This window comes from Colletotrichum aenigma (genome assembly GCF_013390185.1).
Source record: "Colletotrichum aenigma strain Cg56 chromosome Unknown KSG_Cg56_contig06, whole genome shotgun sequence".
Classification (NCBI taxonomy): Eukaryota; Fungi; Ascomycota; class Sordariomycetes; order Glomerellales; family Glomerellaceae; genus Colletotrichum; species Colletotrichum aenigma.
In genome coordinates this window covers 1,795,472-1,820,923 of record NW_023500912.1, presented here as the reverse complement: position 1 = coordinate 1,820,923, position 25,452 = coordinate 1,795,472, and the positions used below count along the sequence as shown (strand labels likewise).

Here is a 25,452-nt window from a genome sequence, read left to right as displayed (position 1 = left end):
AATCTCGTTGATTAGTTATGGGCAGATATACGTTACCACTTATTAGAGTTTCGCATGAGTTTGATTTATATATATACGGAGTAGTCCAGCGGCCCTTTTCACCCGACAAACAGGCTGTGCACCGTCCCGATGAGCTCGCACACTCGGATACTTCCACAACACGCGACAAACTGATTCATGGACTAACAGGTGGAACGCTATCGGTCTATAGGCGACTAAACTTCATCTGGCTTCGTTGCAAATACCACGGTTGCATCGGAACCCATAGCTTAACTGTTGATCTGCGCTTCAAGCCAGGTTTTGTCTACGCCAAAAAAGCAACCAATATGTACAACGAACTCATAATGCGAATATGCGCAGCGCTTTCAGTTGATCGAAAACAGTTGTTTTACCATCGGTTTTACCATCGTCGTGTTGTTTTGTTACTCCTGTTCTCGGTTGGAACTACCGCACACCAAGGCTGATGAGTTTACATGAAGTTTCAAATATCGAATACGTTCTACAAAGACATGCCTTCAGAAAGACCAATCTTAGTTTCATGGCACCAGACACTGGATCAAGGCATTTGCCGAGCCCGTGAATATCAAGCTTCAAGATGCCGCACAAGATCGTCACTACTGATCCTTGGTCCTGGGTTCCAATGCAACATTTGAGCCAGCAATGATCCGTCGCCTGCATGATCCAAAGACTTTCCCTTACTCTCTATCCTCAAAAGCCACTGCATCATCTCGTCTTTGGCGTCTTCGTTCTCAAAAACATGCGGCAGAATCCATGACCCGTCAGGCAGGGGAATATCCCCAAAAGCAAACAACATCGTCACCCCCAAAGCCCACATGTCGCCAGCTTGGCACTTCTTCTTCTCGAAGAACTCTGGTGGCGCGTATGGCGGGGTGCCGGAAGGCGTCCAGCCGCCCTCTGGTAAGCTCTCGGGATTGACTAGTGCAGCGCCGAAATCGATGAGGACTGCGTATTTGAGCTGCTCGTTCCATACGATGTTGTGCGGCTTGACATCGTCGTGGATAGTTGATTTCGAGTGGATGTACGCGAGGGCACTGGACATCTGCTTCCACAGCAACCTTGCGTCGTCGTGTGTGAGTGTGCATCGTTTGGTGTCGGACTTGATGAAGTGATCGAGACTGTAACCCGGTGCCCACCGCAGAGTTATCGTGAGAGATACCGCATCAGAGTGTGTAATTTGGACAATGTTGGCCTATAAGAGATGATGAGCACTGATCTCTGGTTTTCACTCTGTCATACGAGTTCAGGCACTGACATGGGTGCCCACGTGTCTGAGAGCCTCTGCTTCCCGCTCCCAATGCTGCAGAGCCCGAGGGTCTTCTTGGCGTTCGAACTTCTTAATGTATACCTTGAATAGCTTCGGTTTCTCCTGGCGGATATTAGACACTGAAGTCTGAGGCAAAGGTGTGCGCGGTAGTACGGAGGCTGGGGCAACTTACTGGTACGTCGTTTATCAAGGTGGGCTCAGCCACAAATAGTTCATTGCACTCCATCGAATCAATGAGCACGCTTGAAAGTCGATTTAAATGGTATGCCAACCGACGGCAAACACTGCTTGTTGCTCTGTCGTCTGGAAGGATGGGAGGGCTTGAAAGATGAGCAGTAAGTATGATAAAGACTGTGAAGAGAAATTCAGGCGACGTTCCAAATACGCGCTAGACTCTGCATGAGTGCGGCTCGTACTTGCCTGGCTTGCATGAACGGGTGACTCACGCCGGAGCCAACGGCGGCCCCTCTTCGGACCAAAGTGGACCATCTCCGTTCCGGAGCATCAACCGGCTATGTGGTGATGTTCCCCGATCAGTCAACCTATGACGCTTATCTTAAATGAACATCGTATACTCAGATCATCAATAATGGGTATCTGTGAATCTAAGAGAGACTATCCTTATGATGCATGTATCACACGCTATCCTTCTCGCGCGCGCGAGAAATTCCAAACAACCAGAACCCCGTGATGACAGCCACACTCTCCCACCTTTCCCCCAGATCCCCTGTCAACCCTGTCCCCATAAACTTGAACCTCAGTCCGTTCGCGATCCCGATATTCGACCTCGGTGCCAAGACGGCAACAACTTCATTCCCGTCGCCCGAGAAGCCCTGCTCGCGCGCCTTTCTGCTGCCTCCAGCACCAGCCATGGGCCCGGACATCCTCACCAACTTGCCTCCGATCGAATGCCGCGCGAGCTCCTTGACCTCGTTCCCACTCGAGCGCCGCCACTGGAACTCCTCTTCTCTGCCCTCTTTGCCAACCTTGATCCGGAAGGCAAGACATGAGGCAAACACCGAGCCGGACCGCGAGTTCACTGGCTTTTCGTAGGAAATCTCCTCGACAACGGTGTGCGGGTCCGACGGATCGTGGAGGGTGATTGTGGCTACGAAGCTGACCGAGCGGGGATTCTTCTGTGTCATCCTGACGATGATGGGGTCTCTCTCGCTCGGCCCGTTGTGGAGATGGAGGGGTTGCATGGTGGTTTGGAGTCTTGCGCTAGCGGAAAATGCGAAGAGGCGTTCTTCTGATGATATGGAACCGAGGTAGTAAAATCCTTCCTGCCTGTCAAGGTAACATTGAAAAGATGGGGGAAACTTCGCCAGCGAATTCAGAGGCGGTTTCGAGTCGGAAGGTGGGTTTTGGAAGCCGGCGCTGGGTGCTTGATATGTCGGGATTTCCTCTTTGTCTTCGGAGTAGGGAGGCGGGTTGTCGCTCAGACGGCCCTTTCCTTTGAACGTGTCCATTTTGACGGAGTTCGAAATATTGTGTGCTCGATGTCGAGTGTTGTAGTCGAAGAGTCGGATGCGTGAGGTCGTCGCAGCGCAATGTTGGGCGGGGCGCTGTTTATGAGCTGGAGCACAGAGTCAGCACACTGGTCACGCGCGATTCCTCCAAGCGTGGCTCATCTTGGCGGCTAACTCAGCTCAAGGGGCTGTGAAACGACCAGACAATCGCAAATGACGTCAGTTTCACAAATAAGCAATTGCGACGGTGAAATACAGAACAACCGGTCATCCCTGACTGCGCCTCTTATTTAACATCTAAAAGCCACAAAAGTCCGAACAATCCAACACTAACACGAAACTGCGCCACTTTCCGAATTAGGCAGTCGGAGCTATCTCACCAACATCCTTCTTCGCTCACGCTGTTGACTTATGAGGAGAATGATATGGCCTCAAGAGAAATGATCACTGAGATTGACGGCGGAGTATTCGAAGACCACAGAAATAAGTTTCGGAGGGGAGTTAAGGGCAAGCTGCGTACGAATTCAAAACCGCGCTTGCTGTGCATCCCGTTGAATCTCGCCACTTGGACGAAATAAAGATCATTGCTGCAATCGCAGGATCAGCTATCGTCAGAAGACGATGCGACTCTAGCGGCGAAATGAAGTTCAAGCGTTGCTCACAAATCCAAGTCTAAAACGTAAGACAACGTGGACGAGCTGTGAAGGAAAACAGAACCATTTCTTCCAGCTCTTGAGTATAAATTTGCGGTCAAGCTGCTGAAAACCGATGAAACCAATCGAATCGGTGCAAGCCTGTTCAGTCTGGCTCTTCATTATGGCGAGAGATGCGATACTGCAGTTATTTGCGAAGCCAGGTCTTGACAGGCCTGGTTTGATGCAGTCGGTTTGGCGAAGGCCACGCATCCTTGTGTTCGTTACCTGTCACTCGCCCCTCTGAATTATACTCAGCTGAATATGTCCAAGAAAGCGAATCATTTCGTTTGTTTGCTTGATTTGATGACTCGACATCTCGATAAAGTATCTTTCCCAGTGGCCTGAACAAGTCGTGGCCGACATTGGAAACCTAAGGTATCAAGCCGATCGAAAGTCCGCATTCATCTCAGTCAAGCTCTAAGAGGTGCAAATGATAAATTTATAGACTGTTTGAGCATAGCGTTAGAGGCATGAATGGTCTGAAGCCACCGATGGGCAAGTACGTTTCGTTAAAAGGTCACGCCTGCCTTTGACGTACTCTTTAGTCGGTGAATCCTCGTCAGCCTGAGACTGCCTGCAAGCATGGTGCACTGTCTACTTAAAAGTGTTCGCTGCGCATTGGATTTCTTCCCAAGGCAAATGGCATACGAGCCCACCTGTTTAATATTTTCGAATGTCCGATACGGGCGGGAAAGCTACTGCCAAGGGGGGTCTGAGAAGGGGCACAGGGGGGGCAAGGCCGACGAAGGGTCGTCTTTAGTGTATTTCTCAATTGCAAACAGTCCAAATACGAAAAAGACGACGATGGGATGGTCGTGGATGAGCCTCGTGGACACCATCTTCCATCTGCCGCCGTGTCGCGTTCCGGCGTAAGCGATGATACGTTGGTCGGGTTCAAGTTCACAAGCGAGTCAGCATGTGTCACTTGCGGTCTCTAACGAAATAGAGACATTACCTTGGCTTTAAGTAAGATGAGAGCGGCGAGAAAGTCTGCGAGCTGTAGCTTTAGGACAAGGAAGGAGAGGGCGTCGTTGCTGCATGCAAGGCTGGAGGTGAAAGCATCGGCAGCGAACAGAAAGAACCCTGGACCAATGAGGGAAAAAGTAATATATATAATCCTTAAACACAGGAGATGATTAAGCTTACTCCATCATAACAAAATGGAACTCCATGGCTGACGGTCGGGTTTCTAGGCACTTGCAGCCAAAGGGGGGAAGAAGGCCTGGCAACTCCAGCCGATTTGTCTGGATATAAGGTCTGGCAATATCATCGGGACGAACAACACGTACATACATAAACTGAATACCTGGACACAGAAGGAAATGGCAGCCGGGAGGACCGATAAGTAAACTTGGCCCTATTATGAGGACCGCGAATGACCGAATACGTTGGGGGGCGGGGTCTAGAAACATCGTTGCATGACCTCTTATAGATCTTTCATTCAACTGTGCGTACAACGGATCACATTTCATTATCGAACTTAGAAAACAAAAGCTTTGGAATTAAATACTGCCGGAAGCCAGTGAAATGTATGGTAGGCGGCGAACATGCGGCAGGCTCGCAAAAGCCTAAAAGAACGGCTTCATAAGCTTCTGATGACGACAGAGAACAAGACACAATGCGAGTTTGTGTGCTAGGCCCTTATCCAAGACTTGACTCAATCGTGGAATAAGTAAGCTAATGAAATAGATGAAATGACATCCTCGCACCTAAGCCCTGGCGTTGCTTCTCATCCCTGGCTTATTCGCAGAACACAATACCAGAATGACGACGAAACAGAAATCAATCACGACGTAAGGTAGGAAAAGCGAGGTAGGTGCTCAACGTTGACTTCTGGAGGCCGGCTTCTTGCATGATACTTGCGTGGGCCTGAATCTCATCTGGCAAACCAGCAGAATGTCCAGCTTATTGCAGAAACTCCAGAGGAGAAAGCACGCAGGCTACTTATATGCTACGAAATCTGGTCGGCGCCAACGGGAACCGCGTCCAATCAAAGGATAACATCTTCCCAACTGAACAGCGGTCCTGAAGAAGCGAAACCTTGTCAGCTGTGATGAACCTGGGTGAGCGGTGCTAGACGCCATGGACCGTTGACCCCGTGACAGGAAGACGAGTCCCGCGTTTGGATTCAAGGTTGGGGCATACGGGGAATATAACATCCTGCAGCTCTTCAACAGTTACAGCCGGCGAGGACAAATTCGGTGTTTCTCAAACTCCTGTGTATCAGAGAGCCTCGAGACGAATGCAAAGCGAGTGTTTGCAGTGTCCTTAGCCGATGTTAAGAAGACGGCTGAAAGGCGTGTGATAATTATCTTCGTGGTAAATGGGATGAATACGCGCAAGAATATCGTGGATACCAGTGGTGAACGAGGACCAACAGAGAGAGACGTTCCCAGAACACAGGCGCAGAAGTTGATGAGGTTTTTGGGAGCAGTAATGAAGTGGTCCAAACTAAAGTCAGGGCCACTTCTTTTGCACTCTTCCACTCCATCGAATGAATCAAGAGATGGCTAACGAACTCATTGGAAAAACACAAATACATCACAGCCGCAGTTGCAGAGACTTGTGACACCGCCCAAAATTTAGCTGTTGTGTGAGAATAGACAGCGAGGTTCTGAGAGATACAAGAATCACTTGAGAGCCGGAATCGAACTTGACTCACGTGTCGTGTAGATGACGGGATGACGACGTAAGCTAGAACGAACGTCTCTTCAGAAAGGTTCCAGACTTTGGTGACCCGTCATTCATGCTCATATCATGTAGCGGGCGTTTCTCGCTTGAGTAGTGTCCTTTGAACAACGTTTAGAACCTGCCATCTCATCCTACACTCAGGCGAAGGTGGATGTCAGTCCTTCTTTGCATCGGAGAATTCTCTAACTCCCGCCACAAGCAATATAGGGTGGCGTTTCGGGATAATGGACACTATCACAAGCAGCCGATCACCATCCTTGTGACTTCAAATGGCGCTGCACCATCGGTAACACAAGGTAAAGCCAACAGAGACTACTCGTTGGAGTTGTTGAGTGACCGGTCAGGTGAGTTTGAGCCTCAAACCTAAGATCACTCACCGACCGTCGGTCCAGATTCCGTGCAACACTCCACACCGACCACAAAGACACGCACTGCCATCTGCAACCCGCACCTCCAGCTACTTGCCGAAGGTTGTCTCACCACCCGGGACGGGAAGGCAGAATCGAGGTGTGCTCAGGTGACTGAGGCTGAAGGGCTGGTCCAACAGCTCGTCTCGACGCCGGGCGACGACCGAAGCAGAGACCGTTCGCGCCCGCGGTGCCGTCCCCCACCATTAGCCATTGTCACACCTCGCTGAAGCGGCTTCGGTCGGCGGGAGGTTCCCGGACCTGACCAAAAGCGGAAAAGTGCGATATCGGAGGCTGGCCAATCCACAAGCTTGAGGTGGAGCGCCATCACACACTTCCCATCCTGCGGTTCCCTTCACCGCGCGCGGGATTTGAGACTTTCCCCCCATTTTCCTCACTGTTCGGTGATGGGGAAAGCGCGGCCAGTGAGGGTCGCTGATCCGTCGCTGGCCGCATCGTCAGTGGCCGGAGGAATGCAGACCGAGACAAGTGACGAGCCCGGAAGGGTGGGGACCCTTTGGCTCACCGGGTCCCGACAAGGAGAGATGTGGCATCCGTTATCCATACCCGCCACCCTCTTTTTTGGCTCTCCAACTGTCGTGGAAGGATGGACGGAAAGCCGACGCTCGATTGACGGGCGTTTAGTCAGACGTTGATGACATGTTGGGGGGCTTGTTGTGATCATCGGCACGCGTCTCAGACAGGGCTGGCTCGCTGAGTTGAATGCAGCGGTTGAGAGCATCTGCGGCAGAGAGAGGTTCGGTTGTCGATGTCGATGTTGTTGTCCTGCACATGCCATGCAGGGCGACAGAAACAGACGGCGCGACGGCTATCTCAAGCGCGAATCCCACCAGTCTCGCGCATGTCTGTCGTGCATATGCCGCTAATCATAGACACATAGCGACGGTGTAAGGCCGGCCGACTCGGCGGGAGAGAGAGCCTGGAAGGACGAATACAGACATTCCGAGCGAGTGGAGACTCGCGTGCTGGGGTGGTGTTGATGTCCCTCCTTCGACAATGGGTCGACCGGAGTTGCAACGCTCGTGGCTAGGTTTCCTAGAGTCAGAAGCATAGCCACGGTATGACATGACGGTTTGCTAGTCATCGGGAAAACTGCTTTGTTACCGCTGTCAAGCCGGTGGCACTCTGTCGGGAATCGAGATGTGCGACGGGACGAACGATGGGGTCTTCATCCGTAATCCTTGTCGACAGCAGGCCAGACTAGACCCGGCCAGGGCATGGTATGGCATGTTTGGACCGTTGCATCGCGTGGGTAAGTGAGCAGCAAGACCTGGCATGCTGTCTAAAAAAGCATGCAGCAGAATGCTGGGTAACTCGTCTCGCTCGAGGGGAATTGCAGAGGTAGCGGGATTGAGACACGCCGGTTGATTCGTGAACCGGGGTGAGAGAAAGAAAACGTTCAGGTGCTAGTGTGGGGGGTTGAGCGGAGACCTATCGGATGGAGAGTTGCGGTGAGGCTGGCGGTATGTCCCGGTGAGGTCGAGGTGCGATTGGCTGGGACGGATGATGGATGGATGGTTGAATGAATGAATGGTCGCAGGCTTCTGATGTTTGTTCGTGGGGCGGCAAGGAAGGTGGTTGTGGCCAGCTCAAAGTCTGCAACGGTCGGTACGCATATTGGATGGATGGAGGTGAGCGAGGTCAGAGGTGAGTGGTGAGTTCGGAGACGGCAAGGTGTGGAGGCCACATTGAGGCCCGAGATTGCAGTTTGTTAGACTTGTGTGAGATAAAATTGAGTTGGAGCAACCAATGAGTGGTGGTTGAGCGGAAACATCGATTCCTAAGGAGCGAGGTTGTAAGTGTAAGAGTGTGATCTGTTGACGATGTTGGGCCGTTGATGTCCGACTAAGGTGCGGATAATTAGAAGCCAAACCAGACGATTGGCTCTCTGACGGTGGGGTCCGAGTTGACGGTCCCCGATTGTTTCCAGTTGTCAGTTGCGATATTCATTGGGCTTTTGGGCTTCGAGGAGAACGACTCAGCTACCCGATCCTGATGCTCGGTGGGCGGAGCCGTGGGAAGCGGGCGGGCGGGACGATGGCTGGCTGTTTTGAGTGCTGAAAAAGGACGCGTTGTGTGAATCCATGAGATGAGGAGGCATGATGCAGCGAGCACAGTGCAGTGCAGTTGAGTTGCAGCGCAGCACACGCAGCGGAGAGCAAATCTGCTGAGCGAGACACAGACAATTGGGAGGCAGGAGTCGGGGGCAGGGACCGGAGAGGGTCCACGTGGTGCGCATGACATGAGCTTCCTGCCATTGCTGGCCTTGATGGACCAGGACATGGAGGCAGGCAGATGCAAGACGCAGGCCAGGGCTTTTTGCATCGTCAGAGGCGCTTGTTTTTTTCTTTCCTCTCCTCGCCGGTTGTCACGAAGTGGCCCTGCCTGTCGCACTCCGCTGTGTCCAAGAGGCACGGCACGGGATGGAAATTGGGCTTGCCCGCAACGTCGAGGATCCAAACGATGGCTTGGACGGATCGCATAGCTCTTCGGGCCTGCCACACTTCTCCGTAGGTGGACAAATTGACAAACCCGCACATGCCAAGGGACGGGCAATGCCTAAATGCTCCTCAGCCGAGACACCGAGATCAGACGTACACACCATCTCTGGTCGGTGAGCGTGTGCCCATTGGCATTTTTGGATGTTGTTGAAGATCATCGGCCGGGCCGTGTCCGTCAAGCTGATATGATGCGACTCCATGAGACTGACGCCTTGTCGTTGGTGTAATGTACTTGGTAGGTAGGTGCCGCTGGCATCAGGCGTCCCATCTGCGCGAGTGCCCGAAACACCTGTCGACATTATGCGCATCGCTTCGCATCTCTCGGAGCAGGTCGCTCACGCTCTCGTCCATTGCCGAGTTATGTCCTCCTCTAATAAGAGAACCATCCGGATGCCGCCATGGCTGCTTGTCTCTGTCAGTTCCCAAGCGAGGCCTGCTTGTTCCGATCCATCCCATGCAGCTTCATAACAAGTAGGTGACAGGCCGGCCTTGGCCCATGAGAACTTGGGGGCCACCGTTACATGTTCAAGTTGAACCGAGCGAACCAGTCGAAGGTAACCCGAAACCCCATAATTCTTTGCTCGATTCAAGCATCTCGTTAAGATCTGAAGTGGATCGCGGGGAGGAAGGGGAAAAGACACAGGACGAGACGAGACGAGAGGAAACAGAAAACGCCGAAGCATAGCTTACAAAGTTGAACCAGGAAAACAAAAAGTAAGAAGGTCGGAGGAATAGCGGCGGTCTACCGGCAAGGAATGCCGCCAAAAGTCAGGATCGGTCCTGGTGAATTCTGACTTCTCACCTGCCAAACGCGACGCTTCACCGTCGATAGAAGTCACTTCCCTGCAGAAGAGCAGCACGGTGTACATGGTCGCCTCCACTGCCCTCGTGCCATGAAAGGAAGACACCCGACTTCAGGTCCAGTGGAAGGTGGCAGGAGGTACCTGCCTACCGTACCTTAGCTTACCTAGGTAGGAGACCCCGCCCGGTGCAGCGCAGCGCAGCGAGCAGGTGCAGCCCGTGGACCGTGGTCATCCCACTCAACTCACCTTGCACCTTCCCACCTTTTGCAGAATGGCGCGTGAGTGTGGATTGTGGATGAGGGAAGGTGACCACTAAACAATCACGACCGGCCACCCTAGACCCGTTCCTCCTGCCCAAGCCGCTTCTTTTTTCCCCTCCTTCCCCTCCAAGGGTTAAAAAATTTAAACGGTGCCGGGTCAAGCGCTCCGCTGGGCCTGACAAGAGAAAGAAAGAAGGAGAGAAAGGAAGGGAGAGAAAAGCAATGCAGCAGCAGCGGCAGCATGTACTCGAGATACTCGGGTCGTCAATCGCAGGTGCAGCTGCGCCCTCGGCCGCGGCACGGGGCGGGTGCGGCTTCCCTTTGCAGTTGCTCTTGGGTACCTCGATCCCATGCCTTCTTACCTTACCTACCTTACCTTAGTTGACCGTGGTGTCCTCCGTACATACAAAGTATCCCCCAACGGCAAATGCGTTCTGAGAACGGTGCAGGTGGATTGGCTAGGTTAAAGTGTAGTGCATTGCCTTGGGCTGGGCTGGACTGCTTCTCGGGCTGGGTCGTGTAACCTTGCAACCTCTTCCTTGCCCAAGACTTCTAAGCCGTTGCTCCCTCTCTCTATCCCGTTGCTTTTTCATCATGACTGTCGGTATCATTGCCTCCTCTTTATGAACATCAGTAAGCCAGTCAAAGTCCCGGCCCTTATTGCATAACTCATATTGCATCATGCCTCTTGGAACTTAGAAGCATCTGTTTGCTGTCCAGCTTGAGCAGGGAAGAAGCCCAGAGACTCAAGGTGAGGAAAACCTTACGTGAAGAAGAAAGGACGAAGGACTAACAGACGCAATGCTGGGAAGAGGAGTCCAAGTCCCAGTCCCCATTCCGATACCCACAATCCATTGGATTACAACCCAATTGTCTACCCTGCAACCGCAGAGTGAAAGCACGAGGACCAGAGACTCTGCGGGGAATCTGTCTGGCCCTTGGTCTCAGCAAGCTCGACGATAGTAATAAGCAACGAGCATCGCAGTAGTCGCAGAAACAACACCAACGCTTTTCCGAAGCACGAGAGACGAAAGACATAAAAGTCTGACAGAAAGTCAAGGAAGGCAACAGGACCCGACAACGGCGGATTAGTCCAAGACACGACGCAGACCCGCTCCATAAAGTCGCCATTTCTGGACACTTCCGTCGAATCATCAGCATCTCAGTCAGAAACCCAGACCCAAGAACCCAGAACCCAGGATACACAAACAACCCAGACCCCTGCCTTCACCTCTCACCCTCACTCTCACTCTCACTCACAGTCTTTTTGTCTCTGTTTCCCTCCCACCTGTTGCTCCCGTCGTCCATTGCCCCGGCGTGAGAGGTTCACCTTTTTACCGACCCGACATCCATCTTCCTTGTCCGTGTCTGTGTCTCTCACTACCACCCAAGAGGTGCTGTGACCACACCCAATTCGCGCCCCCCGTCGTCACCCTCGTCTCCGTCCCCGTCCCGACCTGGGCTGACCGGTACCTGGCCCGAAGTACCTATCTTCCGGGCCTTTTCTCCTCGCCATCACCACTACGGTCTACCTACCTGCCGGTGGGAACACTCTCAGCTAGTTACCTTTCTGGCGTACGATAATCCTCACTCACGTACCTTACGAGGATACTTTCTCCATTTCTCCTAGAGAAAGAAAGAGCAAGCGACAGAAAGACGGGACCTACCTACCTTACCTTACCTGACCTTACCAGCCCAGGGTCGCTCCTGCCTTCCTTGCCTCCTTCACCGTGGTTGGCTGGCCTGTGCTTCGTTCGCTCTTTCCCTCTCCGGTACTCGGTGCACGTCCCGGCCCTCTGTGCTGTACATCCCGGGGCAGTACCTACCTACCTACTGGACGGATACCTTACCTTCCTCACCTAACCATCTTCGTACCTGCGGTACCTACATACCTACCCTTAAATCCTGACCGACCGACCTTATTTTTTATTCGCGGTCCTTGGCCTCGGCCCTCTTCCTCCCACCTTCACACACCTGAAGATCGAATTGAGACGGCCTTCCACCGAAACCAAATTCCCATCTTGTCTATCTTTAACTTCCACGGTCACTGCGGTGCACTCCCCTTGGTTTCTGGCCCTCAATTGCCCTCCCACGCCCTCGGCGCATTCAGTCTCTGTTGGGTTGCTCCCCGCCTCCCAGGACCCGTTTCTTTTACCCCTCACTTTTTCTCTGCTCGCGACCTCGCGTCGGTGAATCTCGGTGGGGCACATCACACAATCTGCCCGACATCGATTCACAGGGCACAAAGAAAAGCCGCGTGAGAGAGAGGAAACAGGACTACTCGCTCTGGCTGAGTGGGATAGAGAGCCGCGCCGGGGATTTACTTCTCTTGCCACCCCTTCGTCTTCTTAATTTCTTTTTTTTTATCCGCCACACGCTCCTACGCCGCAACCACCGCACACCGAGAATGGGTCGAGGGTAGTTGCTGCTGTGACAAAGGGACAAGAAAACACATTTGGCAAGCATGCATCCGGCCCCGAGTCTGGTAGAAGCGCCTCCGAAGAACGGCAGCGAGGAGTCTGGAAACAGACCCCAAACCGCATCGCCTTCAATGTCGCAACATGAATTGCCCCAGTCGGCACAGACTCCGGCGCAACAACAACCGCAGCCGCAACCGCAGCCCTCGCCGCCGCCGCCTCAACAGCAGCAGGCTCAGCAGCAGACTACTCCTCAGCAGCAGCAACCTCAACTCCCTCCGCCGACCCCAGGCCAGTCGGCCTCTCCTCCATTGAGGAAGGACACCAACTCGTCCATCTCAACTCAGGCTACCGCGGCCTCTGCTGCTAGCAACATGTCCGCGGAAACAAACAACACATCGTACAGTGCCGACACCTCTCCTAACTTAACATCCATATTCCATGTCAAGGATGGCTCCGACGTCTCTAACCGGGTCCGCGCGAGCAGGAGGCGAACCGGTCCTTTGTCCCAGCAACAGAGAGAGAAAGCCGCCCTCATTAGAAAGCTCGGCGCGTGTAATGACTGCCGCCGCAGGAGAGTTGCTGTAAGTTGTTTTACTGCTCTTCACTCTCATATCGTGTACATCGAGTTGCTCTTCCCTGCTGACAAAACCGTGCCCTTTAAGTGTCATCCCAGCCATCACAACATGACCTGGGAGGATGCCGTCCGAAAATATCACAGGTCTCACAGCCCTACCATTCAGGACATTGCTCCTTCTCTGTCTGCTCAACGGCACCTTAGCCCTGCGCCTCTCATGAACAGTGTGAAGCCAATGTACCCTCAGGACGCACAGGATATGATGGAAATCGACTCGCCGACGCCGCCAGGACAGCACCGACTGAGTGAATCTCGCATCCGCACGCCGTTGCCGTCCGGCCCGCGCCTGGACAAGCCGCCGATGCTCCCAGGCATCGAAAGCCTGAAGTCTGACTTACAGACTAACGTTTCGAGGATTCTCTCCACCCCCAGCCGTAGTCGCTACTCCAGTGCGCAGGTGTTGCTGCTGTACTGGCAGGATGACCCTGATCTCAGTGTCGGAAGCTCGGTCAAAGAGCTTAGCGAAGTCCTCGATCAGTACTACCGATATACGTTTTCAATCTCCCCTATTCCGTCTTCATCCGAGGCTTGCAAAAACCCATGGAGATGGCTTTCGCGGAAGATTACAGACTTTGTGGAAGATCGCGACCAGCGCGATGTCTTAAAGATTGTCTATTACAACGGTCATTCATACCTGGATGGCAACCGGGAGATGGTTCTTGCCAGGTGAGTTCCCTGTGTGCGGATCTTGAGTGATTGCCAACAACCTCCAGCTCCAAGGATGTGGAAAAGGCCGAGACAATCCGGTGGAGCGGCATCCAACAGGTTTTGGAAGAGGCCTGCTCAGATACCCTAATCATCATGGATGCCGCGTTCTTTCCATCTTCCAAGATGCACCGTCAACAAGGTGTCTTGGAGTTGATCGCTGCGGCAGTGTCCGAGGAACATTTCGACGCCCTCGATCGTTGCACTTTCACCAAAGTTCTCACCGAGCACCTGAAGACGCGTGCTTCCCAACGCTATGCGAATCCATTCTCGGCAGCCGAACTTCACTCAAAGCTGCTTTCGAACTACCCGTCCCTTGTCCAGGACAGAAATCCGGAGAAGGAGACCATCACGAGCTTTCCCTCGCCTCTCCACATGCAAATGTCTGGTAATGCCCGTTTGCCGTCGATTCTCCTGGCCCCGCTCAACATCGGCCCTATGAGGTCGAGTCTGCCCTTCGGCACAGAGGGTCAGCAACTCGTTCTGTCGATTCGGATCGGAGATGACCCTATTGATGTTGATAATTGGACCGAGTGGTTGAGAATGATGCCAGATGGTATCAAGGATGTGAGGGTTGACGGTCCTTACCGACCGGCGAGGTAGTCTACCGACAGCACTGACAGACCTTTGGAAAGGAACTGCTCGCTAGGCAACTTTTGCTGTCGCTTCATACGTTTACGAGGCGGTTGGTCTTGGCTATAATGACCACTGAGGCGGGCAATGGGGGTCGGTGTAGCTGAGAAGATGGGAAGTTTCATCGCCTTCAGCCACGTCTCTCCGGCACCCTTGTCGCCTATCCTCGCTCACCTCGACTTCGCGCGCTTACCCGACTATTGGCAGCTATTAATGCGTAATGACTATATCATGAGACGGCATCACCACCCGCTCGAGAGGTGGAGCGGACGAAGAGTGTACAGATACGCCGGATGGGGAAGCCAACGAATCATACATCATGTCACATTTTTGCTTTGAAGTGTTTGTCTCGCAAGCGAGGAGTGCAAACGGATACGGGGGACTGGGGAGCATACAGGGTGGTGTCACATTGGCATTCACGGCGTCAAGATGCATAGTCTTTGCCTGTCATGAAAGAAGCTTTGCATTAGTGGATATCCCCCAACTCGCTTTAAAGACCGCACTTCTCTCTTCCTCTCGTCTCCAGTTTTCCCCTTCCTGTCTATCATGATGTGGTTCGTGATGTAATGCTGATGACGGCCGTTCCAGTTTCTAAGCGTCCTAACTCCATTCAACGGAGGTTGCCTGTGACGCAAAAGTTTCATACGCGAAAAGGTTGTGGTATCAAAAAAAAAAAAAAAAAAAAAAAAAAAAAAATTGTTTTCCCAAACGTTCGCGTCTCTCAAATAGCCAAGATCATGGCCGCAGCAGCACTGACCAAACCAGCCCAGAAGCTGCCGCTCGCCTTGGCGGCAGGACTGTTGGTCTCGACGTTGCCGATGATGAAGCCGGGCTCGTAGCTCGCGTCGCGGGTGTCGAGGGTGCCGTTCCAGCAGTACTTTGTGAAGCACGAGGCGCACGCGTCCGGGACGGTCTCCCTATTGCGGGCCATGCTGCGCGAGAGCATCGCGCAGGCGACGCAGCGGGGCCACTCGGAGTCGAGGGTGGCGTTGCCCTGGGTGGCGGAGTCATAACCGTTCTGGATGATGGCGTCGCGCTGGGAGGTCTTGTAGGAGGGGTCGAAGGTGGAGACGTTCGAGTGGGCGACGTAGGGCGCGTTGGGGAGGTAGACGAGCAGCGGGGGCACGCGCTGGTTTGCGGAGAGGGTGAAGTTGGAGGCGTTGCAGCCGAAGAAGGTCGGGCGCTTGTTGAGGCCGAGGTTGATGAAGGTGTTGGCGTCCGGGACGGGCGGGAAGAGGGTGCCGTTTGCGATGGGCTCGGCGACGCGGTCGTAGGAGGCGCGGAGGGCGGTGCCGTTGGGCCAGTTGAAGTTTGTGTCGGCGGAGGAGTCGACGGCGAAGATTACGTCGACGGCGCGCTCGGGCTGGATGAGCGGGTGGAGGGGGATGTTCTGGAGGTCCTCGCCGCCGTCGACGAGGGAGAGCTGGGACTCCTTGGCGTTGATGTTGGTGGAGGGGTTCCAGCCGAAGAAGGGGTTGGGGACGTATTGGGCGATGTCGTTGTTGTCCTTGTCGAGGGCGTTGAGGATGGAGGTGAGGGCGGACTGGATGAAGTCGGGGATGCCGGTGGAGGTGAGGTTCTGGAGCATGAACTGGTTGAAGAGGGAAGAGGAGGTGCCCATGACGAATCCGGCCTGGTCGAAGCCGCGGACGCAGGAGCCATTGGCGGGGACAGCGCCGGCGGAGAAGTTGGAGGCGAGGAACTCGAGGGGCGCGAAGCCGAAGGCGGTGGGGTCCCAGGTGCCGAGCTCGAAGGGGTTGAACTCGTAGACGGTGGCGTTGAGGGAGATGATGCGCTCGCCCGGGGCGCGGCCGTCGGCGACGAGGATGGGGAAAGGCTGGGCGCCGGACTGGAAGTCGGAGGTGTCGGCGATGGAGGAGAAGGTGTATGAGGGCCCGCCGTCGGTGGCGTTGATGAGCTGGTACGAGAGGGCGCGGCCCCAGTAGTCGGTGATGGAGACCTCGAAGCCCTTGTCCTTGCTGTCGACCTGCTTGGCGACGGTGGCCCAATAGTCGGCGGTGTTGAGAATGGAGATGCCGGACTCCTTGGGGCCCTGGAAGATGGAGCGGTCGAACTTCCAGACGGAGGATCCTCGCGAGCCGCGCTGCAGGTCGACCACGGAGGAGAAGTTGTTGGAGTAGAGGGAGCCGACGAGCCAGCCGCCGCCGGAGAGGCCGGCGAGGTAGGTCGCGGACTGGAGGAGGCCGCCAATGCCGCCGGCGGCGGTGGAGTTCGGGGTGCGGGAGTCGGCGGCGGCGAGGAAGCCTGCGCCGTTCATGAGGGCGCGGTAGCCGCCTCCTGAGACTGCGAGGGCAACGTTGGGCAGCTGCGAGGGCGAGGAACGGACGCGGGAGATGTAGGACTGGGCGTCAAAATTGGGGATGTTTGCGCGGGTGAGGAAGTCGAGCATGGGTTCTATGGTTGCGTTGCGGCGGAGGGGCAGCCATGATGTCTCGTTCGGTGAGAGGGTTGCGGCGGAGCGGATTGTGGGACGGGCGGACGGGCAGTCGACGATGGCCGGGGCGTAGCCGCCGGAGGGCGAGTCCGGGAGGGCGCGGGGGTCGACGGCGCCGAAGGCGAGGCCGGCTGCCATTGGCTTGGCGGGATCGAGGGCCGCTGCTGTGGCTGTCAGAGCCAGCAGGGATGGGAGCAACATTTTTTTAGAGTGTGAGAGATGATTCGCGCCTGATGGGAGGGGGGTATCTTTGGAGTTTGAGGACGGGTGATGAGTGAGTGTCCGTGTCAGAGCTGAAAGAAAAGAAAAAGTGAAAAGAGGTTGACGTGAAATAAGGCAAGTGAAGGCCCCTGAGAAGGAAGAAGAAGGATCGAAGGCAGCGAGAATTGAGAAGAAAGATGGAGATGTTCAGCAGTAATAATAGATTTCAATAGTTGTCACCCCCTAGGCGCATGGTGCAGCGGCAGTGCGGTGCGGACGGCTTCGATGGACGGGGATTGTGACCCTTCGGATCCTTCCACGGACCCGTCGCGCTAAGGAGAAGGTTTTTGATTTTTGGTGTCGGTCGGTATGACGTCGAATGTAGATGAGATTGAAGCTCGTGCGGTCTTCCTTGTCGGAGTGCGAGGGAGCCGCAGGCGCAAGCTCTGGGTTGGGTTTGCCTTCTGAAGCCGAGAAGAGACGAGATGACCTTATGCTGGCCTATGCTTGGTTGCTTTCTCTCGCGCGGGCGAACGATGCGATTTGATCGGGGCCGAAGGTCCGTTTGGGTGTGTGTGAGTGAGTTGCTGTGGTGTTCCTTGTGGTGTGTGGATGTTGAGTGGGTGCTTTGATGAGTTGTCAAAACTCCGATGGATGAGCGGGCTAAGATGAGATTTTAAGCTCAACTGACACTCAGACTCGAGAGGGAATGACTGCTGAAGTTGGAGGAGGTTAAAATAGAGAGGTTTAGTTCAAAGTGATCATCAGGGTCCTTATTTCTCTTATTGCTGGCCGTCAAGCGAGAAATAGAGAGAGTGAGACCCAATGTGTGACAGGGTAGACAGAAATGCAACTGCAGCTGCAGGGCAACCAGGCACCTCACGCGACAGTGGGCAGTGGAGTTTGCTCCTCCCAGGGGGCGATTAAGTGATTTGACCCTTCAAGTACGGTGAGAGAGGTTTCATGTGCGAACAGGCGAATGAGGGACGGGAGATGAACAGCTCGTAAAAAGCCTGTGCTGCCGTGCTGGGCGTTTTCTGGGCAGCTGAAGGGGAGAGGATGAGATGGATGGGGTACGCGGAATTGTGGCTCTGCGAGCGAATGAGAAAAAGATCCCGGATCGCCCGGGTCGGGAGGGTCTAGTAGTGATGATGTGAGGCGAGGATCTTTGTGAACAGGTCCCTTATTCGTACGTATGCAGTACGGGGGGACAAGGCTTCCTCGGTAATTTCGTTTTCGATACGGCGCCAAAAGACGAGCAAAAACGAAGGTCCACGGGAAAGGCGGCCTGCTGGAGCGGTCAAGTGGAGGAAACTAAGTTCGGGCTCGTGGCAATACGCGGAATGAACGGCAAGCTGAGGCAGTTCAGACGAAGTGGAAATCAAGGTGAAGAGACGCATTAAAAGCCGACGGCGTGTTGGGTCCGGATGATGCAAGGAGACAATAGTGTAAGAAATTAGCATCCGAAAAGGAAACAAGAGGTCGCCTCTACTCGCGGCTCTGGCTGGTGGGCGCGATGAGGTCAAGCGCCGAACCTGAAGACGGTGCTTGGTGATGGACCAGCTGGACAGCGACGGGGTTCCACGGTCTCTCGTGCGGCGTTTTATGAGACGGAACGTTGGTGAGGTTGGGTGTCCTTGTGCTCGTGCCTGTCCGTGTCTTTTCTGTCTCTGTCCCTCGTTTTCTTCGCATCGATGCAACGGAGAGAACGTCCAACAGAGTTCCGCCTTCAGGTGTCATTCCCTGATCCGGACAGGTGTGACAGGCGCCGAGCCGTGCTGCCCGCAGTTTTCGAACCTGTTCCAACACTGTCTGTCTTTCTCACCTCGGCGCGTACCCGTATTCGTGCCCTTTGCAGCGTCGCAGCGATGGACGGGTGGATGTGCTGGATAAGACGAGACATTCGTTCGACACAGCAGGGCCAAGAGCGGTGCCTGGAATCGATCTGCGGGACAACGGAGCTGGCGGGGCTGGGCGTTTTCGTCTGTTGCCTGCGCCATCCGCGAAGCTGCTGACGGTGTGTGCCGCAGTAGCAAGACTGATTGACTCGGGTTGCTGGTGGTTGGTCGATTACTCGAAGAGCGGCTCACAGCCATTGGATCGCTATGTCAGCAACCGAGTTGAGCTGTATGACCAGATTTAGAGGCTGATGGTCATATGTGAACTGCAGTCAGCAACACACGTCGTTGGATCTCGCCCGAACAGAGTTGTCAAGCGCGTGCAGGTACTGCGGTAGATGCAGGCGTGCTCTGCTACTGGAGAGAGGATGGTGGTGACCACACTTTTGCACCCTCGCCTCGCCCTATCGCCTGCATGAGCCTCCCGCGGGCGCCCCAATTGACGGGTCGATCCCGAGCCAGCTACCATCGGAGGTTTACCTTTAGGGCCGATGCCGTCAGAGGGTGCGTCTGCTGGGCGAGGTGTTGGGTGGTGGGCGATGAGTGTGCCTGCGTTACTGCGGCTAGGGTGTGCCTTGTTGGTAGGGGTAAGCAGGCCCCTCGAATAAGGTAGGTCGAGTGCGGGGAGACGCCTTGCTTCTCGTGCTCAATTTGAGCGCAATTTGTCTTCCCGGAGGCTGGACATGGGAAGAGAGTCGTGTGAAATTCTGGTGCGATCGATTGAGACGTGTTTCAGCGCGGTCGAGAAGAGTCTGTGGAAACTCTGTTGTTGAAGAAATTTTCGAAGGCGTGGTGGTGGCCGTCAACTTCTGATGACGATCTTGTGATTTGCAGCAGGTTTTGGGCCATTATGCATCGGACGGAATCTCGTCGAATGTCGAACGGATTACCCCTCCTCGTAAGTAAACAGACAGCTTCGTCGTCGCTGATCAACTTCGATTCAGCAGATCACTTTGATCACCTCGTGCGGCAGAGGTAAGGCCCTGGGTCCAGGCCCTGCAAACTCTCACGGCGACTCAGGCATGCGCAATCAACACACATTTTCAGATAGATAGGATCGCAAAAAATGGCGTCAGCGTAGCCAAGATGTGGCCTAGACGTCCATGCTGTTCACAATGACGATGCGTGGTCTTGCTCAAAGTAAACACCTCCACGATGGAGTCACGACGTCGTCGACAACCACCAACGGCCTCGGTCATGACTTTGTTGATCAACATGAGGTTTGTTGTCGGGGTAAACGCGACGCAGAGGCAATGATCACCCCAACGATCGCAGCGCATGACGTTGCTGGCCGGGTTTCCATGAGCTCTTCGCGTGGCTTCGAGCGTCCATGTTGACGTCTGCTGGTGCTAGAGGCACACATAGGTGTGGATGTATAAAGTCAAAGTTGCTTGTTCTTCTATATATCTAGTGGGATAGTTACTTATAGTGACCTATTACTACTATATAGGGCTACCCTATAGCAGTATCCCCCCCTAATATGTAAATCTTATCCTTAAGACTTAAAATTCTATAAAAAACTAAAAATAAATAATATATTATAAGTAGCTATAACACTACTTATTAATCTCCTTTAGTTTATAACTTCTATAAGAAATAAATATAAATAGTAATATTATAAATAACTATAATATCTTCTATTAATACTTTCTAGCTATATATTATTCTAATATCTTTTATCTCTAAACTTTTTATCTTATTAATCTTATTATAATTAAAGTTTATTATAATCTATGATACTTCTTATTATATATTAAATTATCTTTTTATAGTTTTATATAATAAGTATTTCTTTTTATATAATATTATTATTAATCTATATAGTTATAGATGTTTAAAAAGGTTAAAATAAGTTTATAAATAGCTATTAAAATAATAACCCCTTTATTATTATATTTAGCCTCTTTTATTAGGATTCCTATTATAGTAGCTAGTTTTTATAATTTTATATTATTAGTTAATATTAAACTTTCACTAAAATATTACGAGAATTTAAAGATTATTTAGATCTTTAGTTGCTTATTTCTATTTTACCATTACAGATATTTATTATAATAAGTAGTTATAATAATAAGAATGTCTTACTAAATAAAGTTGTTTTTAACTTTAAAGCTATTTTTAACTTTATAATAGGTTCTATATAATAAAATAGTGTTATTATTTATAATACTCTTTTTACAAAGATAGTTTGTAGCTTATAATAAAACTAACTTCTTATTATTAACTAAAAAGATATTATTTTTATTATTTTTATTATATACAGTACCTATATAATTTATAATTTTTCATTATATTATAGTATTATATTAAAACTATTTAATCTTAAGTATATCTTATTAATAGAGGTTATAATTAATCTTTATTTTAATAGCTTTTTTATACTACTTTATAAGTATTTATGTTTTATTATCTATTTCAGTTATAAAATTCTTATTATTATTTATAAAGAGAGGTTACTTTTTAATAGCCTTTTATATTATTATTTTTATTATTATTATAGTATTCATAGTATCTTTAATAACGGTTTATATTTTATATAGCTAATATATAATACGTTTTATTTGTTTAGTAAATATAAATTTTAATATTTTTTTAAAACTATCTCTTATTATCAATAATATTCTTTTGATCTATTTTTAAGTAAACTTTAACTCTATATACTTATTATTATTCTTATTCTATTGTAAAAGATATAATAAATAGTTTTATATTAATATTAAAAACAAAAGCTTATTTTATAATAATTATTTATAATAACTTCTATTTAGTTTACTAAATTTCTATTTTATCAAAGTTATTATTATTCTTTTATTTATATTAACTCTTATTATTATTATCCTTATTAGTAAACATAAGCCTATATTTATTTTCATAAACTATCTTAGCTTTATTTTTATTAACATTAATAAATATCTTATTGTTTTATATCATAAGTTAAACTTAAACAGCAATTTTTATTATTATTTATATTTTATAAAGCTATATTTTATATAGTTTAGCTTATTCTTTAAAAATATATTTTTATAAGAATAATATTTGTCCTTAATAATATTATTGTTTTAGACTTTACTTCTTATAGATATTAACTTTATAAAGTTTAAATAGAATTATAAGGAATTTCTTCCAGTTTAAATATAAAGATATTAAGCTTATTAAAAGCTATAGTTATGCATTTTCTAGTAATAATATTTATTATGTTATTATTAATATTTATTCTTATAAGATGTTTTGTTTTATTAATAGTTTTACTAGGAGTTTATAAAATTCTCTAATATGCTTAATCACTTTTTTAATTTTAATATAAGTTTCTATAAAGATTTAGTTATAATCTTTATAGTTTTTAATTATTTTATTATATTTATATTTATAGTTTATCATAATACTTTTAATATATTTAATTACTTTATTACTTTATTACCTTTTATTTAAATAATTATAAAAATTAAGTTAGAGTTATTTATACGTTTTATTACCATATTAAGTTTTAGTTTATAGTTTTTAATAGCTATTTCTAGCTATTTATTCTCTTTGCCTATATTTAAATTAAGAGGTATAATCTATATTGTTAAGATATATTAGCTATAATTATCTTTTATATTTATTAGCTTTTATGTCTTAAGGTTTAAAATAGCTATTATTTTTAGTTTGTAGTTAAGTTTAGTTTTAAGTTAATATAGTAATCATGAAAAACTTAAGTTTAAATATAATAATTTCTTTAAATAAGAATAAAATATTAAGTTTATAAATTCAAGTTATAGCTTCTTAATAAAAATACTAATTTCTAATAATTATATTATTAGTTTAAATAGCTATAAATATTATTTATATTATAGTTCTTTTATTAATTATAATAATTCATTCTATATTAAAGGTTATAGCTATAATTTAAGTTTATTTAAACATAAAAAGAGTATTCAAATATGAAATTAGTTTATATAGAAGTAAGAGGTATAAAATAGCATAATATAATAATAAGTATTACAACATAAAGAGAGAAAAAGAGTAAAAGATATATTATATAATAGGTAGCTAATTAAATATTTATAGTTTAGATATAAATAAAAGTTATATAAGATTTAGATTAAACTAAAAAATATAGCTTAATAATTATAAGAAAGTATTATAAAGATTTAACTATAGAAGTTATAAATTAATTAGGAAATATTATAGCTTAAGTCTTTAGTTTAATATTAGAATATAAAGCTATGTAGCTAAATAAGATATTATTGATTACCTCTATAGTCTTATATTATAATAATTCTTTAAAATAATATAATCTACTAAGAATGTTTATTATTAAAGCTTTTTAATTTAACATGGTTCATCAGTCAGCAATAAATATCAGTTAGCAACAAACTTTTTCCTATCCACATAGTGGTATTTACTATTACACAACCACAACATATTTAATTAACTATTCCTCATTACTACTTAAATCATTTAACAATTTCATATCCTTAGAACAGGTTCTCGCATTATAACCAGTCTCGCCATACACACCACAGCGTCTCTAAGCTAGCTAGGCTCTCTTTACTAGAACCCCCTCCTCATCCTCTTGAGGTGCTGGACGTTTCCCTTTTTGTTTCCCTTCAAGCAAAACCTGAGATTCCTCTATACTAAGTGCCCCTCTAAGCTGGACCCACGTTCTTTTAGCCCTCCAGCGCTTAGTAAGTGCTATATTTGCATCCTCAAGGGTATAAAGCTGATCAGTCAAAATAGTAATTAAGTATGCTATTACTTATGCACCCTTTGATAATTGCTTAACTGCAGTAATAATTAGTGTTAGTAAGCTTCCTTAATAAGTAGAGATATAACTTTTAGTAAAGTTAGACTATGAGATAGTTTGTTATAGGTTAGAAGGCGTTTATAACTGCTAAGGTAGTAGTGTTGAAAGGTTAGCTATAGGAGGTATAAACGTCTGTAAATATATATTAAGCTTTTTAATAACATGGTCTAGGTCCTATGGTGAATTTCAGCGCCTTGGAAAGCAGACCTGATGTTTTCCTTATTAAAAACCTTATTATAGGCCTATTAAAAGGCAATAAAGAACTCTGACTTAGTGATATGATTTATAGAGGCTCTAATAAATAGGTTAATTTCATCACTACATACACGCTTTAAAAGCGAATAAAGGGCAATATCTAATAGCTGTAGTAGATATAATAAGTGTGCAGGCATACTAATAGTTATAATATTATTCTGCTTATAGTAATTATTAAATTCAGCTGATAAATAGCTCTTATAGCTGCTAATAATAAGCATCTAGTAGGCGCCCTCTGTTTGGTTCTTAGTGTGTTTATTAAAGTGTTTAATCTAGTTAAGGCCTATCTAATTATCCATCTATCTATTAGCTGTGGGTTTAATCACCTAGTTACCTAGAAAACCTGATTCTATAATCTAACTAGTAAGGTGATATACACCCTTAACAATTATAAACAGAGGGATATACCACCCACCTAAATTAACATATTTAATAACTATAGCTTATTTATAGTTATTAGGCTGGACAGACTCTGCTTTACTACGTCAATCAGTATATATTACCACTATTAACATAGTGATCATACCTATCATAAAGCCAGTTTTATTAAAATTATATAGATCCCCCTCTTAGATGCTATACTTAGCTATTATATTGCGTAATAGTGCAAACCACTTTAATATAACCTCAGGATCTTCTTAAAGAGCCCTTTAATAATTATATAGATAATTGAACTTAGTTTTCAGAGCAGGCTATAAGTCCACAAACCGCCTGGCCTATCGCTTGCCAATAGGCTTATTATTACACGCTTGCAGCAGGAGATTAGCTATATCTTCCACACTGCTGAGGTGCAAAGGAACTCCTTTAGAATCCTATTTAATAATATATTAGAGAAGTGTTTTCTCTTCAATTAGATTAAGTTTATATCGTTAGGGTTAGGCAGGTTCGCGTTAGGGTTGATCGTTCATTCTATAGCGTATAGAACTTTCGGGGACACCAAAAGTGTTCGCAGCATGCAACACACTTAGCTTTCGGCCGGCGGCGCGGGCTGATCGGATCGCCTCGATGGCTAGAAGTATCTTGTCTTCTTATGTGTAAATTGGCATAATGGTTGCGGAGTAATTATGCGTCGAAGCTTTAAGTGGTTTGGTGCAAACCGCGTTTGGGAAAAGGTTCGTCGCTAACTGATATTTGTCGCTAACTGATGAACCACGTTAATCAAATATTAAGTTATTTTATTTTTAGTTATTTAAGAATCTATAATTTATTATAATAAATTAGTAGGAATAATAGGTCTTAAGCATAGTAATAGTCTACTATAAATATTAAGAAACAAAGCTAATTTAAAGTAGTTAATTAAATCAATATTATAAATAAATATATTATTATGGAG

The 25,452-nt window shown here is 48.3% G+C and overlaps 4 protein-coding genes across 4 annotated transcripts; 1 reads left to right on the top strand and 3 right to left on the bottom strand.

Moving 5' to 3' along the window:
- Positions 1-583: 583 nt before the first annotated feature.
- ppk34 (Serine/threonine-protein kinase ppk34) lies at positions 584-1,511 on the bottom strand (the record flags this gene model as incomplete). Its single annotated transcript, XM_037324777.1, has 3 exons — positions 584-1,210; positions 1,274-1,387; positions 1,458-1,511. The coding sequence occupies 3 exons, from the start codon at positions 1,509-1,511 to the stop codon at positions 584-586; spliced, it is 795 nt and encodes a 264-aa protein (XP_037176359.1).
- A 409-nt stretch (positions 1,512-1,920) lies between these two features.
- On the bottom strand, positions 1,921-2,754 carry CGCA056_v009529 (uncharacterized protein; the record flags this gene model as incomplete). Its single annotated transcript, XM_037324776.1, has 1 exon — positions 1,921-2,754. One exon carries the CDS (start codon positions 2,752-2,754, stop codon positions 1,921-1,923), a length of 834 nt encoding a protein of 277 aa, XP_037176940.1.
- A 9,842-nt stretch (positions 2,755-12,596) lies between these two features.
- CGCA056_v009528 (uncharacterized protein) lies at positions 12,597-14,511 on the top strand (the record flags this gene model as incomplete). Its single annotated transcript, XM_037324775.1, has 4 exons — positions 12,597-13,133; positions 13,215-13,852; positions 13,900-14,458; positions 14,506-14,511. 4 exons carry the CDS (start codon positions 12,597-12,599, stop codon positions 14,509-14,511), a joined length of 1,740 nt encoding a protein of 579 aa, XP_037176941.1.
- A 734-nt stretch (positions 14,512-15,245) lies between these two features.
- Positions 15,246-17,180, bottom strand: lpl (Lysophospholipase; the record flags this gene model as incomplete). The annotated part of the gene is made up of 1 exon (XM_037324774.1): positions 15,246-17,180. The coding sequence occupies one exon, from the start codon at positions 17,178-17,180 to the stop codon at positions 15,246-15,248; it is 1,935 nt and encodes a 644-aa protein (XP_037176348.1).
- Between the last annotated feature and the right edge of the window lie 8,272 nt (positions 17,181-25,452).